The 15,989-nt window shown below is 35.5% G+C and overlaps 1 protein-coding gene and 1 non-coding gene across 2 annotated transcripts; both read left to right on the top strand.

Moving 5' to 3' along the window:
• Nucleotides 1-241: 241 nt before the first annotated feature.
• On the top strand, nt 242-322 carry TRNAL-AAG (transfer RNA leucine (anticodon AAG)). The gene has a single exon. It is a non-coding gene; the product is annotated as a tRNA-Leu (tRNA).
• A 6,223-nt stretch (nt 323-6,545) lies between these two features.
• On the top strand, nt 6,546-14,262 carry LOC147858485 (phosphoinositide phosphatase SAC2-like). Its single transcript, XM_087326771.1, has 16 exons — nt 6,546-7,153; nt 8,198-8,402; nt 8,520-8,685; nt 8,794-9,016; nt 9,144-9,220; nt 9,363-9,550; nt 9,640-9,737; nt 10,179-10,312; nt 10,394-10,519; nt 10,668-10,971; nt 11,578-11,699; nt 12,230-12,343; nt 12,604-12,813; nt 13,137-13,265; nt 13,393-13,498; nt 13,686-14,262. The coding sequence occupies exons 1-16, from the start codon at nt 7,049-7,051 to the stop codon at nt 13,890-13,892; spliced, it is 2,514 nt and encodes an 837-aa protein (XP_087182897.1). The 5' UTR covers nt 6,546-7,048; the 3' UTR covers nt 13,893-14,262.
• Nucleotides 14,263-15,989: the final 1,727 nt, after the last annotated feature.

The raw sequence follows: 15,989 nt of genomic DNA, 5'->3' as shown, positions 1-15,989 counted from the left end.
TTCTAGGTAAAGAAGTTCTGAGCTAGACTTTCTCTGTTATATATGAGTCAGTACATTCTTGCGGTTTTTAATGTATTTGTGCTAGCACGATTATAGAAAGTATGGCATGATGTAATCAAGGTAATGAAGGAGAGGTCATAGATCAAGGTTTCTAGGCATCTAATCAATTAGTTATTACGAGCCGAAGTCGCATGTATAAGATGCGTATTAATATAATAAAATATATGTTTATATCTCATCTGACGAGATGGCCGAGTTGGTCTAAGGCGCCAGATTAAGGTTCTGGTCCGAAAGGGCGTGGGTTCAAATCCCACTCTCGTCAACGTTTTAAATGTTCCTTAATTACTTATGACATACCGTTTTGGTATCAATGGAGTGGGGCTTCGTAAATGTAAAGAACTTTTGTGAGTTTTAATTTAAAAACATCAAAACTCCCCTCGTACCAAATAGCCAAAAGGTAATTGGCATGTACATATATAAGAGAGAGAGGTGGATAGGTTGGGGCCTCATGTCATACCTTACCATCTAACCTTTACAACGTAAATATGCTAGCAAGCTCAATATAACTTATGTGAGTGAGTGTTGGCAAGTATATTACATTAAATGGGATTTTATCCACTAAAATTGAACTCCTTAACCACAAATTGTGGAGAGCCTTGATAGTTGGTTATAGAACTTGGCAATTATATTTTACCTTAAACGAGATTTTATCCACCAAGATTGAACACCCTAACCACGAATCGTGTAGCATTTTAACCAGTTATAGAACTTGTTTGAACATGTGAGTTAGAAACAAACAACACTTGTTTATGTATATATGAGATTGATGCAACTTTCATTATTCGTGTAATATGAGCTAACATTAACTTTCTTCAAACTTGGCCATCCTGGATTTTATGTTAATCATTTCTTTAAAAAATTCCACTTGTATATTTCCTATTCCCATCAACTTCATTTTAAAATTGATTGTTTCATCACACATCGCTTTTTGATAATATTTGTACTCTTTCCATCTCATTTACGATGTAACTCAAAAAGGGGAATTTTTATTGCAACAAATACACAACACAGTTCATATCAATTAAATATATGAAAAAGTTGCTTGTAATTGAGCAATTCAAACATAAAATGAAGTCAAAATCCAAGATGGTTTTGCCAGAATATTTTTTTTGGGCAAATCAATATTTTAGTCATTATCATCATGAAGATCGAATCGAGTGAAAATAGAAGATACCATATTGGTTGAGAACCATACCTAATCACAAATTGTTCGAATTCCGTGAGTCTTTGTGAATATTACATAGCATTGACATTGAACAAATGAAGTTATGTTTTTACGTGTTACCAAACTAAAAGTTAGGTTTGTGAATTTACAGGGGTCACGTAAGAAGATTGTTGCTAAACCTTCATAATAACGAAGAGATCATTCACATAAGGTAGTCATTAGATAATTTGTTTGTTATGTTCAATATCGTTAAGGAGAAATAAACCTTCATTTACATGAGCAAATTGCTTTCGGTTGATGATTGGTTTGTTTTGTCCAATACATTTCATCGGAAGAGAATCCACCATACTTGCGAGTTGCATCCCATGTAATGTTTATGCAATTATATCTACATTAACATAAAAACACTTGTGTGATGGGATATCAATAAAATATAATATTTTCTTAAGTTTAGAACGTTTAACGAAACAATTAATGATAATCTTAGGTTCACAAAGTAGCATAATTTCACTTTTGTCCAACAAGGAACAAGTCGATGAAGTGTGCATGTGAGAATATTATGGTTGTGTGTGTGTGTGTGTGTGTGTGTGTGTGTGTTGTGTCTGATGAAATGTCCAAAAAGTAATGATTCTAATACGTTGTTTTTAAGAGAGAGACCACTTGTACTACAAAAATTCATGTGTAGGTAAACATTATAGCTCACATAATAACGTTTTCCTTCTTGACCAATGAAATTACATGAGCATGGGCCACAATTTTCAAATACAAATATATTTTGAAGGACAATCCTTTGGGGGCACATAAAGCAGTGTAAACACACTGTATATAGCCCCTTTGAGCAACAATTAGAAAAAACACTATAAGCCACCTCTATGAAGCTTGTTTTATTCGAAAGTTTATGTATAGCATTATATAAAGAGATGGAGAGGGGATAGTCATTTATTGTTGGATTTTAATGAGAATGTCAATCATGTAGTAAATATGTTGAATTGTTACTGAGCTACATTATCGTAGGAAACACAAATTAAAAAGCAAGATTAAAGTGTTTTTACTTTGAAACTCATGTGGTGGTGGATGTGTAGAGAGAAATGCATGTAAGGCATGCCAAGAAATATTTAAATGAGCTCATTTACTCACTATAAGAGTGGAAGATCACAAGGAGATGGGAGCTCTTTTTGCAAGGGAATGAAGATAGATGAATGTGGAGGAAACAAGCTAAGGCAAACATGATATTTGATCCATAGTCTTTGATATCAAAAGAAAGACTTGAACCATGATCATGGCAAAAGAGGAGGCGTCCTTGTTGATTTGGAAAGGTCAATAACGCATTTTGAAAAATGACGATAAATCATCATGATAGAGATTTCAATCATATTTTTCGTAGCTAGATATCCTCCATCCTAAGTTCTAACCCATGGTAAAATAATTGAAAATAGATCCTACATCCATGACAATATCCTCACATGCCAATTTTGAATATGAGAGGCCAATTTAAAAGTGATTGCATGCCAATTTTGAATATGGCTCATTTTGCCTTTCAACAGCCTAGTTCCATTGTTTGTCATTGTACGACTGTAGATTGCTACACATGAGAAAGAGAGAGAGAGAGAGAGAGATTTTCCATGCAAAACAAGCCTCTTTGTGTTGCCGTAAAACAAGGGAACATGTTTTCAAGGTCCATGTGTATGTATGTATGTATATGTGCTAGAAGACAAATATGACCATTTGAATTTTGGAAGATTCATTCTCATAATATATATGGTTCTATATTCAAGGGTGACGTTGAGACATTAGAAGACACTAATACAATGATGTTTGTGGTGATAGGCAAATATGTCATGGAATAAGACAAAATGAAATGTTTGACGTTGTAAACAAAAATCATATAATGCACGATCTAAAGTAGAAAGCACTTGGCATCATGAGATCAAAGCACCAGTTAAAGATACCAAAACTTACGGTATATCCTTGAAATATATTTCATAATATGCGATATGTGTCTAGTTGGGGTGTTGTGTGAAAAGTGACGGTTTCTATATTTATCAAAGAATTTTAAGTTTGTGGGTGGTCTAGATATGCACCAAACAATTAAGCAAACTCACTAGAACGATAATAGTGGCATCAAAGTTTAAATTTACCTGTGTTAACAAAAAAGGGATAATGGATGATTGCATCCAATTATATAGCATTATCTCGACTAAGCAAAACAAAGCGATGCCAATCAAGATCAAGAATTGAGAGGAACTCTAAGTTTTGTTTTCATTAAACAAATAGTGCCCAAAAGAAGAGATAGCAACATATCATTAAACGAGGGAAACTGGCATTCAAAATTTTCTCTAGAATATTGAATAATCAATTTCTCATTGTTAAAAAGAAAGTATTTTGGTGTTGTGCATGCCCATTGGACATGCACAAGAGTAGAAACATATAAACATTGTTCATGAATCCATGAAATGCAAATTTCACAAGAGAGCAAATGTATAAACCGAATCATTCCATGTCGTTCATAAGAAAAATCCATTTGACGAGTAAGGATGTGTGTCCTAGTGTGACATTGTGTTGCAAGTAAGATTTGGTTACATTTCACAATCAAAGAAATCCTAACAATCAATGTGGATTGCCTATTCTCATGGGGATCAGCAATGTGGGGAGTATTACATTCCAACTTGATGTTGTATGAGGCAATGACAATACATAATAGAATGCTGATATTAGTTAGTCCCTTCCAGCAACCTCGAAAGTAGGTGTAATCTGTCCAAAATTGGAAAACTGTGACCACAATTACGTTATGGGCATTATGGAAATATTGATGTAACCGACTTTATGATGCAGTAGACATTCATCTCTTAGATGTGCTGTTTGAGTTATGGGAGAACTTGCTGGCAGTAGTCTGTGGTCAATATGACAATATGCAGGGTTCCCCAAATACTGTGAACAAGAAAAGGAAAAAGCTTCTTCACTTATGAAAAAAGGTGCCCATGTTTACAATGTCAACTCAAGAGCCTCAATGGCAATATCGACTTCCATGGACTCTTTCTTGAATATCAACGAATGTAAACATCCTTTACAAAGTTCGATACTGGGTCTTAGGAGTATTTTACATCATTGTATAAGAAAAGTTGTAACCTCCTTGGTAGCTAGGTTCAAGTTGTAGCCTTCAGGCGTTTCGTTCTTAATACTATTGAAGAATTTTTTTTTAAAAAGAAATTTGGTTGGATACACAAACATGCTTGCATATGTGATTTTCAAGAAGACACATGAATGCCAATACAACATATCATAGGTTGATTAAATAGCGACACATGAACATAGTACAACATTGTCTAGAGCCCAAAGTTAACAAGCACACACCGTTGTCATGCTACCATTTAAGTGACACGTGCTTTTCATATGTGATTCGTAAAGATAAGCTCATGCACTAAATTGCTTTCGTGCCAAGGTTCCTATTCTCAATGCAAGAACTCAAAAAAGCAAAGTTTGCAAGAAATTGACAAGTTGTAGGAATTTCATGGGATTTCAAATTGGTAGGTTGCACATAAGAAATGTGAAGCACGGACATCCACATAGCCCTTGCAAAATCCAAATTTTTTGGGGTGCTTACGCTTCATTAGAACCATCTAAACCATTAAATATCATCGATGAGAAATTCATATGGATTCAAAATGCTAGGATGAAAAGGAAAGGACAAAGGGTGGGAAAGTACAACTTGATTATATGGTGTGAGCACAAAATGTTGACGAGAGAAACTAGTTTCAAACAAATCAAGAAATTTTGGCCAACAAATTCAACATGATAAGAGGTTACGGGTGAAAACAAGTAATCATCACGAAAGTCCAACCAACAAATTCGCCATTTTGGTGTAAAGTTGGGCACATTCTTCAGAAAACACAGTCCAAGAAGGGGGAGTTTGGTTGAAGGGGCCATTGATCTAATAGGTTCTGAAAGATTCTACTTTCATTGAGGTCAATAGGATTGTCACCTCGACGATCACGAGGCTCGTGACAATCATGTCATGCGGGGCTTAATATTTATAACCCGTTATTGTCAATACATGGGATATATCTCTGAACCCAATGCCTATCTCAAAATTGTAGCCCTTGGTTATCGCATGTATGTTTTCTCACTCTTCATTCATTTCACTCAACCAACAATCAAATCATCTTCTAAAACCCCTACCAGATCCATCAAACACAAATTGTATTTATAATGCATATTCGTTCTTTTTTATAACCCAACAACCATCATGTGCTACTTCTATAATCCATGGCTATTTGCGAGTTCTTTGTCTGATTTGCTTGACCAATAGTAGGCTCCACTCCAAGAATCCTACATGACAACTATGTTTATAAATGCCAAACCCGATGTTTTGTGATGCTAGTGTAAAATCTGCATTGGTAAGAGAGAAGGTTCAAATGGTTGGAGGAAATCAACGTCTCGCCATTTAGGCACCGAGTTCTGTGTATAGGAGAGAGCATGCGTGTGTGTTTGTGTGTCAATGTTCCGCTTGAGCTTCTGTTGTGTGTCGGTGTTCATGGTTACTTATCATCGTGGCTTCCGTATGATTTCGAAAACGAGTTAATCTATAGCAACAACAAAACTCAAACCAAAGAGACAGATAGAGAGGCGAATGAATGAATAGTTACTTAAAATTAAATTAAATGAACAACAAATATGTAACGAACGTGGGGGGGTTAAATAATAATAACACACATCTTCAAAAAACCAAAAAACGAAGAAGTAATAGAAGAGAAAACGATGAAAAAGCGAAATAAAGGAAATAATTGTGAATAATAGAGGAATTATATAAATAAAAGAAGGGGGGGGGTGGGGCACTAAAAAAAGGAAAGAAGGAAAAAGGAAAGAGGAAAAAAGGAAAGGAAAAGACAGAAAAGCAGAAAAGCAGAAAGCAGAAAGCAGGAAAATACATAAAAGGAGAGAAGGAAAAAAGGAAGGAGAGAAATTAAGGCAAGTACCCTCCTCCTACCCCGCCCTTCGATTTTTGGAGGGTTTTCTGAGTTTTCTATATTTACGGAAGATACCCCTCCCTCTCTAGAGCTCTTCGCTGTCTCTCCCGTCTCTGTCTCTGTCTCTGTCTCTGTCTGTGGGCGGCATGTGATGAACGGACGGCAGAAAGAGACGACGGAGAAAAATGAAAGACGACAATTTCGAAAACAAGGAAAGAGAGGAGTCATAGAGAGAGCGCCTTCCTCTTCTTCTTCTTCTTCTTCTTCTTCTTCTACAGATCTGAAGAAAGAAGCCATTGCCATATCCAAGAGCTTCGCTTCTTCTTCTCCTTTTCTTTCACTCCGCTTTCTTCCTTTCTTATTTCCTCTTCTCTCCTCCCTCTTCTTCTTCTTCTTCTTCTTCTCCTTCACAGATGCCATGTATGATGTGAACCTCCGTGCTTCTTCTTCAGCTTCCCGAAGCAGTGAATATGTATTATACCTCTTCTTCTTCTTCTTCCTCAATCTTCGTAAGTAATAATTTCATTAACAGCCTCACTATCCCTGATTATACGGCCATCACTATAGCCATTGCTGGACGACGATCTCATGTGCAGGAAACACAATTGTGATCTCTTCCTCCTCCTCATCTGGCTCTTCTTCGCTGGAGGACGCTCTGTACAATGATAATCACATCGTGTTCATCACCATTAGAAGAAGCATCAGCATCCTCTAGAAGATTAAACCACGCCTCTGCTTAATCTTCTTCTTCCTCTGCATTCATTTCATTCATTTGTTGATTGATTCTTCGGCTTTTCATTCATATCTCCAACTTCATCTTCGTCGACATCTACTTCTTTCTTCATATTCTTCCGTCGTCATGAGTAAATGCTTCATCAACAAGACATCTTTGGTGGAGAGTGATGGAGACCTCCAGCCTAACAGTTATTACTTGGAGAAGTTTGCTGTTTATGAGACTCAGGCGGTTAGTCTCCTAATTGATTGCTCCTTTCTTATATATAAAAAACAGAAGAAACACTAATTTTTTCTCAAACATCATTCGCGTCCTCAAGCAAAAACCTTAACTTTCCACAAATATCATCTAGGCCCTCAAGAAAAGTCCTAATATTTTTTGCGCATACATTGCCTCTGTGCTATAATTGGCGTCATTGATCAATTGGATGTGCATTTTGGATACTCAAGGAAAATCCTAAAATTGCACGGAGGTTTCATCTTTCCGTGTGCTTCACTTACTCTGATTGAATTCATGAGGTAACTCGATATGCATTCTGGATCCTAAAGAAAAAACCCCATGTTTGCACCCAAACATTGACTTATTCTGTGTTCTTTATTTTTTCTTATTGAAACCATGAACAGTTCAATTAGGGGGTTTCATCTTGTGTCTGTCCTTTTATCTCGAAATATAATATATTTGTTATATCACATTTTGGGTTTGCAAACTAAACCCTAAATTTGCACAAATATTCCCTTTATATTTCTTTGTATTGGTTGAATTTATGAAACAGATGAATGACCTTCATCTTGCATCGCACAATAACCTGGAACAAAACATACGCATTTGACTCCTTGAGCAAAAAAGTCCTAATTTTGCTCAGGCCTTACCTCTGTCTTCATTTCCTGCTTACTGTAATACGAACCTGGATTGCAAAAACCTAAATTCGAATAAATGGAATCAGTTAGTGACCTTTCATCTGATTGTAGTCTGATAAGTCATGCATTTGGGTTCTCAAGAAAACATAATTTTGCAGATATGATGAATCTGTTAATGATCCTTCATCGTCTCATTATTAAAATATGCAAAGAGATTTTAGTAAAATTGGTTGCTCAAGCAAAAACCTAATTTCGAATGTATGATGAATCAGTTAATCATCCTTCATCATCCATCATTACTCCACTTGTTCTTACTCTATTGCATGCTGGCAAAAGATATGCATTTTAGATCCTCAATATATGATGAATCTGTTAATGATATTTTCATCTCTCTCCCTCTTTGAATTTGCTTCTGCAGAGGTTCTATCTTGTGGGCAGAGATAAAAGCAGAGCCAGATGGAGAGTTCTCAAGATTGATAGAACTGAACCCAGTATGCTTAGCATATATGAAGACCCGGCAATCTACACTCAACAAGACTGTGATGACCTTCTGAGGAGATTAGCTGAGGGAAACAGATCCTGTGGGGGTGTTAACTTCGTAACCAAAGCATATGGAATTGTGGGTATGTGTGTAAACTTTTTCTGCTTAAAATCCACGATAAGAACTAGTAAAATCTAGTTGTCTGACTAGATGGAATCCATTTTTCTCACTAGAATTCTTTGACGTTTTTTTTGTACAGGGTTCATCAGATTTTTGGATCCTTATTACATGATTCTTATCACCAAAAGGAGATTCATTGGTAACATCCATGGCCATGCCATTTATGGCATCGGTGAGAGCATCTTGCTCACAGTGCCTCATCCTTCAGTTCTCACTGACCTTTCAAGGATAAAGGCCGAAAACAGGTAAATGTTTCTTTTCTGTGCATTATAGTCAAATTCACAATCTTTTTGTTAGTTTATTCATCAGGCAAGAATGATAACCTAAGTAATTGTTTTCTTTATGAATGGCAGGTACAAACAACTGTTTACCTCGATTGATCTCACTAAGGACTTCTTCTACAGCTACACTTACCGAATTATGTGGAGTTTGCAAAAGAATGCAACATCCAGTTGCTTAGAGAGGATGCCCTATGAGGATATGTTTGTTTGGAACAGTTTCCTGACACGGGAAATCCAATGCCAAGTCAAAAGCTCGCTTTGGACAGTAGCTCTTGTTCACGGGTTTTTTAAACAGGTAATATTTCAAAGTTTCCTTTATGCATACACATACACACACACACACACACTCATATACACACATGTATATATTAAGCAAACTTGTTTTACATACTAAAGATGTCGATGATCTATTCTTCTGCCAGGTGAAACTGAGTTTCGAAACTGCCAATTTCGCATTGACGCTCATTGCAAGGCGTTCCAGGCATTTTGCTGGTACAAGGTGTGAAATTCTCATTGTCAAAAATTGTTCATTTCTTTTTACTTAAAAGAGAAAAATGTATAGTGCTTATGTAATATACCTTTCTGTTTATTAAATTGACCTATTGTTTAAGTCTAAATGGTAGAATTGATGTTCTTTTTAGGTATCTCAGAAGGGGTGTTAATGAAGAGGGTCAAGTTGCGAATGATGTAGAGACAGAACAATTAGTCCATGACGAAGAACCTTCTGGAAAACTGGGGCAGGTCAGCTCCATAGTTCAGCATCGAGGATCAATTCCTCTATTTTGGTCCCAAGAAACATCTATTTTCAGTCCAAAACCAGCTATAGTTTGTAAGTATTGATGATTGCATTTATTTCTATGCATTTGCATCAATTTTCTTTATCAATTTATAAGGCAAATGCTTGTTTCCTCTTCTCAGTATACAAGAATGATCAATCCTATTGTGCGACCAGAATACACTTTGAAAATCTTGCAGCCCGATATGGGAACCCTATCATTGTTTTGAATCTTGTTAAGGTAACATAACAGATGTTAATGATAATTGCTTTATGCATCCATTTTAGCCAATAAAAATATCAACGCAAAATTTGTTGTAAATGCCGTAGTTTTAAATTATGATTTATTTTCAAAGAAAATGGCTTAAATCATTGAAAATGATTGTTTGAAAACCATGAACTTAAATTGACTTTATTGTGTATAGCAATATGTAATAATGATTTAAATCTTATTGTCAATTTTTGGTTGGAAATGCAATGTTTTAGGACAGGCTGTGTGATCGTCATTCCTATTTTATGTTTGAAAGGTTTGATATTGTCATTTAAGTACTTCAATTGTTTGAACTAAGTTTGGTTGGTTTTCCATATGTTCATCTGATGAATGTCAAGATGATTGGAGGTGCATTGATGACTATACTAGTTTTTTGTGCCTTATACTAGTTTTCTTGTCCTTTTTATTCAGACAGTGGAGAAAAGACCTCGGGAGACAATCCTCTGCCGGGAATTTGCAAATTCTGTTGCTTATCTCAACCATACACTACCAAAGGCCTCACGCATCAAGTTTGTACAGTGGGATTTCCATATGTTTGCAAGGAGGTATGCTTTCTTTGGCTATAGCCTATGACTTTCATGATCAAATTTCATTCCAAGGTGTTAACCTTATATTAACTAATGCAGGAAATCTGTTAATGTGCTGGAAGTCCTCAACACAATTGCACTTGATGCGTTAGAGGAAACTGGACTTTATTACAGTGGGAAACCAAATGGTGCGAACCATGAATCCCACACCATTAATGTTACAAAGTAGGTATGCTCGTGACATTGGTTGTCTTGGGGTATATTTTCATAAATCTCCCTTTGGTTTTAGGTTGATGAATATAGATAGATTAGTCTGATCTTCTTTCTTTTTACTTGTAGTAGAAACTAATGATGGAAGAAATATTTCTTGTAGGAACATAGAAATCCATTGTGAACCAGAGAAAATTGGGCAACAGCCAAACAATCATCAGTATAGTGGACCAACATTCCAGCAGGGGGTTTTGAGGTCTAATTGCATCGATTGTCTTGATCGGACGAATGTGGCTCAATATGCATTTGGTCTGGCAGCATTGGGCCACCAAATGTGTGCACTTGGTTTATGTGACATTCCACGTGTTGGATCTCATAGCACCTTGGCAATTACATTAATGGAAATGTATGAAAATATGGGAGACGTGTTAGCAATCCAGTATGGTGGCTCAGCTGCCCATAACAAGGTTAGATGTCCAGATGCTTGTGATTGGTTTTTGTTTTGAATGGCTACTGCAAACTGTCTCTGTAATTATTCAATGTATATAGGGTGAGCCATGTGATGCATAGTATATATATAACATGAACTTTAGCTACCTCAATATTTAAGCTTGTGTTATATTTAGAACGTAGAGGCTACTAGGGGAAATTGTCTCCATAATTGTTCAAAGTATATAGGATGAGCCATATCATGCATAATATATATAACATGAGTTTGAGCTACCTCAATATTTAATCTTGTATAGGTGTATACGCATATGTGTTCACACCTTGCCAGACAGATAGCACTTGGAATATAATCCTTCTACATATTGCTAGTTTTATTGTTCCATTTAAAGCTTAGAAGTGACTGTTAAATTTATGTATTTGACTATATTTGTGTATATTCATTCACATCCTGCTAGATATAATTTAAAATGCATTCCTTCCATGCATTACAATTGTAGAGGTGTATATATATACATACATTGTATATATGCTGAATCGATGCATGATTCTAAGGATGCAAGTCTCAGTTTGTAGTAAAAGAAAATTTGGAACTGACATTAGCTTTTAAAAAATTAAACTTACAGGTTTTCTCGCAACGACAAGGGAAATGGAACGCGACCATTCAATCTTTGGAATTCTTCAGATCTATACGAAGACATTATAATAATGCTTACTTAGATGGGGGAAAGCAAGATGCAATTAACATGTGTGTACTTGTATTGTTTTGGAAAATGATTGATGATAGGAGCTCCATTATCGCTTGTTTCTCCTCATTTTCTTTTATGCTCCCATAGACAGGACATTATAATAATATCTTGAGCCAAAGACACCCAAAATCTCGATTATAATAATATCTTGAGCCAAAGACTCCCAAAGTCTTGATTTTGATGTTATTTCTTATAATACTCTAGGAGTAATAGAAGAAATAATTGCATAAGCAAAGATTTTGTTTAAAGTCGTAAGCATGGGATAGTTCTAACTATATGTGTATGTGTGTGTCATATCCTTGACCTTATGTGGCATTTGTGAGCACATTTGTATATACCTCTGTTACATATTTTTCTTAATTATTGTCAATTTTTTAATATTTTTGTTTTGCATTGTCATTGTCAGTTGTTAATGTCTTTGCTTTTCTTAGTTTATTGTCCATTATTAATGATCTTCTTGGTTTTTCAGAACCAACATTCTTTGATTATTCACTCCATATAGGCTCAAATGGAACCTTTGTGAATGCAGATTTTTGGGAAATTTCTGTCCAAGAATTGGAAAACATGAGCAGCTGTGCAAGCAAGGATCAGATAATCATTTGCAAGTTGGGCGATGCACAGATGATGACCTGAATGGTTTAAGGTGTGAGAAATACACATACAGAAGTTAATCCTATTAATAACTTGAGCTTTACAAAGATAATCATCCATTTCTAAGCATCATTGTACTTTAAGTATATTACATAGTTTTAAGGCGAATTACATCAGTATGGCAATTTGGATTGCATAAAGCTAATTAACTGTGCATTTTGAACATTAAAAGATTCCATTTTGTCTAAATGTTTTCTACATCCATAATTTAATAACAAAGGACTAATTTGTTCTCTTAACTTCTTCTTACAGGTTCTCCATTAAAAGGTCAATGTCTGTTGGGAACATGATTGACGAGAATGGCAAGGCAATAATGCTTACTGAAAGAACACAAGTAAATGATACTAATGTGAATAAGCCAACAACACGACATGGGTTGGTAAGACAAGCAGCAACAACAACAAATGAAGGAGAAATGAAAAAGGACTTTGTAGAAGTGTATGAAGACTATGTGGAAACGAGGTATAATTTTGTTTAATTTTGTTTATATTTCTTGTATTTGAATCTGTATTGTAATAAGTTGCCCCAAGCCATCACTTATGAACATTGAGTGTTGTCCTACGACTCAGGAGGTAGTATTTGGAAGCACCCACATTTTAGTATCATTTGCACATCAATATTTGAAAAAGCACCTGTAAATTTTGAAGGGTAGATATAACCTCCAAATGTCAAGATGCTTTAGAATAAAAATATAAAAGAGTTAATTCTAAGTTATTCTGACAAATTTAGACGGAAGTTTGATTATACTATTGACCTTTTGGTAATGATGGGTGTGATCTGTATAGGAACGAAGATGGATACCCTTTCATACAACATGGTAACAAAACTTCAGATATTCGATGCCTTGGTGATTGTGCTGAAACCGATTGGCTATCTTCGTCTGGTAACTCATGCGAAGAGGATGCACAGGAAAGGTGAGTTTCAAAAGGAGTTATGGAATTTCATATTTCATATTTCAAAAGGAGTTTCAAAAGTTTTTAATTATATGGCTCAACACGTTAAAACTTTTTCTTAAACCAACTATGATGATGGTGATGGTAGGCATTCTGTAACTGTTACCGATGCTGAAAACATGCAAAATAGCGGATATCTTCTTCCTTGTACAATTCATGAATCAGAAGTGAATGAAACCAATGAATATTATCAGGTATATTAAGTTGGTCATGGTGCATTTTGTAATGTATGCACTCTATGACAGGCATTGCATTATATTATTATGTAAATACATAGATTACAAAAGATGCAATGGAAAGTACTGGGTTGCAGTATCATGATAAAATGTGTTTAGTTTTTCTGGCAAGGTCACTGATGCAACATACATATGTTCACTTTAGGACCTGACAAATGCATTGTTGGCTAACACCACGGATTGGAGTCGTAACCGAATCGGGAGGTCTGAGGACATGGATACATTTGACTTCTTACAGGAACATGATGTCGGGAGTGGCGTCACTCAATTTCGAGGCGGTGCTGCTTCTCTTGGGGTCTTTTCCAAAAGCTTTGTTGATTGGATTCACAAAGGTCAAACACTTTGCTATTAAAGGAATGATTTTGTATATGTACATATCACTGATGTCGCAACTTCGAGGAAACCAATGAAAGAATCTAAATCCAGTTCACCATCTAATATGTGAGTGATTTTACTTACATCTTGATGAAGGGGCAAATTCTCAATATTCATACATTATCATCACCGTCACATCCATCTAAACCCGAGTGAAGTCTTAACCATGAATTAACTAAATTCATCAACACATCAAAACATATTGGAGGTGCACGTCAAATGTAAATGCTCGATTTTCCTTGAGAGAACATGGGTTCTTGTTCTATAGATGTGTATTTATAATTTTTTCTATCGGCACATGTAATTATGCAAGTGAAAATGAAAGCTATGTATTCCTATTTTACGCATTGAAGCATATGGTTGGTTTCTTTGATCTCAATGGATTTTTTCAAAGAATTAGCCAAATCTTTGGTACCGTGCTTTTAATCTTGTTCTAATAATTTCAATTTGGAGCAACACTCATTTAAAGGCTTAGCCTTTCAATGACAAGATAATGAAAGATGTTGAGAGGACATAAGCATGACTAGACTAGACGAGAACACATTTTATCGTCCATGACTATCTATTACACATGCAACCCAAAAGAGGGTCAAGTGCAAAGAGGTGGAGGTGTGCTTGACTTCTTGTGCTCCATCTCTTATTTAGGTCAGAGTGTACATATTTGGTTTGCTTTAGCCTAGCCCTTTGAGTGGTGTAAGGGTGAGCATATGTTGTCATTGGGTGCATAGTTTAGTTGTTAAGTGTTGGGTTTATGCAAGTGTAAGTAGTATGGAATATTCCTAGTCTTGTCCTTGTTCCATTTGGTTGTACTTGTTACTCGTGAGTGCGTCATAATGATAATTCAGGAAATGTTGCTATGTTCTATTTATTGAACTATCTTTGCGTACCATGTTCCCAAATAGAAGAGACTATGTTGCTTTTATTCATCTTTTGCATTTTGTTACTACCATTCCCATGTTATGCTGCTAGGAGATGTGCCTCCATGTCCTTTACCTTGGTCACATGCTTGTGGACTTGTTATAACCTCTACTTCCAAGCATATCCTCTCATTTTGAGGAGCATCATTATGGAATGGTTAAATCTCAACTGCAATGTAGAGTGTCATACGAATATCTTTTGTACCTTTTCAATGTTGTCTTTCACTAATCTCCATTGCATATTGTTAGACTTGATAATCAAGCCATCAAAATGTTTGATCTTTATTTGAGAGAGCTTTTGGGTTCAAGCATACAAAAGTTATTTCATTTGTCTTTTAGCAAACATTTTATGCATGCAACTTATTTACGATTGATGCATACATTAATGGTGAAATATTGGGAATCCCTTAAATTATAAACATCTTGCAAGACAAAAACCTTGGTGAAGCATTTGATAAAGCACTAGAATCTCTTTCATTCTCACATGGATGTACTGCCAATAGATTTTATGGCTTTACTATAATATATTAGGTATACGTAAACAAATGGTGGTTTATTGCATTTATCATACATTTGAAAGAGCTCATAGATTCAATGGCTTTGTGCTAATAGATGAGGTATAGGTAGACACATGATGGTTTACTTTTGATTTATTAGATGTTTGGCTTTTACTACTATGTTCATGGGTACCAATCTTTGTAGTAGAGCAATCTTCCACATTGTGAAGTGTTGAAATCATGTCCCAAAACTTGCTCACTTCATGATAATTACATGATGAAATATGGTAAGTGATCTACACGCAAGCAAAATATAATGAGCAAGAGAGGCCATCCTTGATTCAACGTGAGTTATATCAAGTGAATTTTCAATGGCTTGTTCATTCTTCATTCCTAAAGGGGTTCAAGTAATGTCTAGCTTAAATTGTGGTCCACAAACTATACCATTTTAATCAATAGTTGCGAATGAGTAATCACAACTTTTCCCTAATCACTACATTAATCATGAGAGACAGAGATTATGGTATTCGTAGAGTTTGTTCCATCCATCCATCCATCCACACACACACAACACATGCATACATAATACATATTGATATATCATATATAACACATGCAATACATACTACATATATAGTCTGTCTGCGTCCGTAGAGTGTT

Source organism: Azolla caroliniana, unplaced genomic scaffold, assembly GCF_043228905.1.
Source record: "Azolla caroliniana isolate FFs.n. ecotype wild unplaced genomic scaffold, voAzoCaro1.0.p SCAF_11, whole genome shotgun sequence".
Taxonomy (NCBI): domain Eukaryota; kingdom Viridiplantae; phylum Streptophyta; class Polypodiopsida; order Salviniales; family Salviniaceae; genus Azolla; species Azolla caroliniana.
The sequence above is the reverse complement of the archived record's forward strand: the minus strand, read 5'-3'. Positions and strand labels throughout refer to the sequence as shown.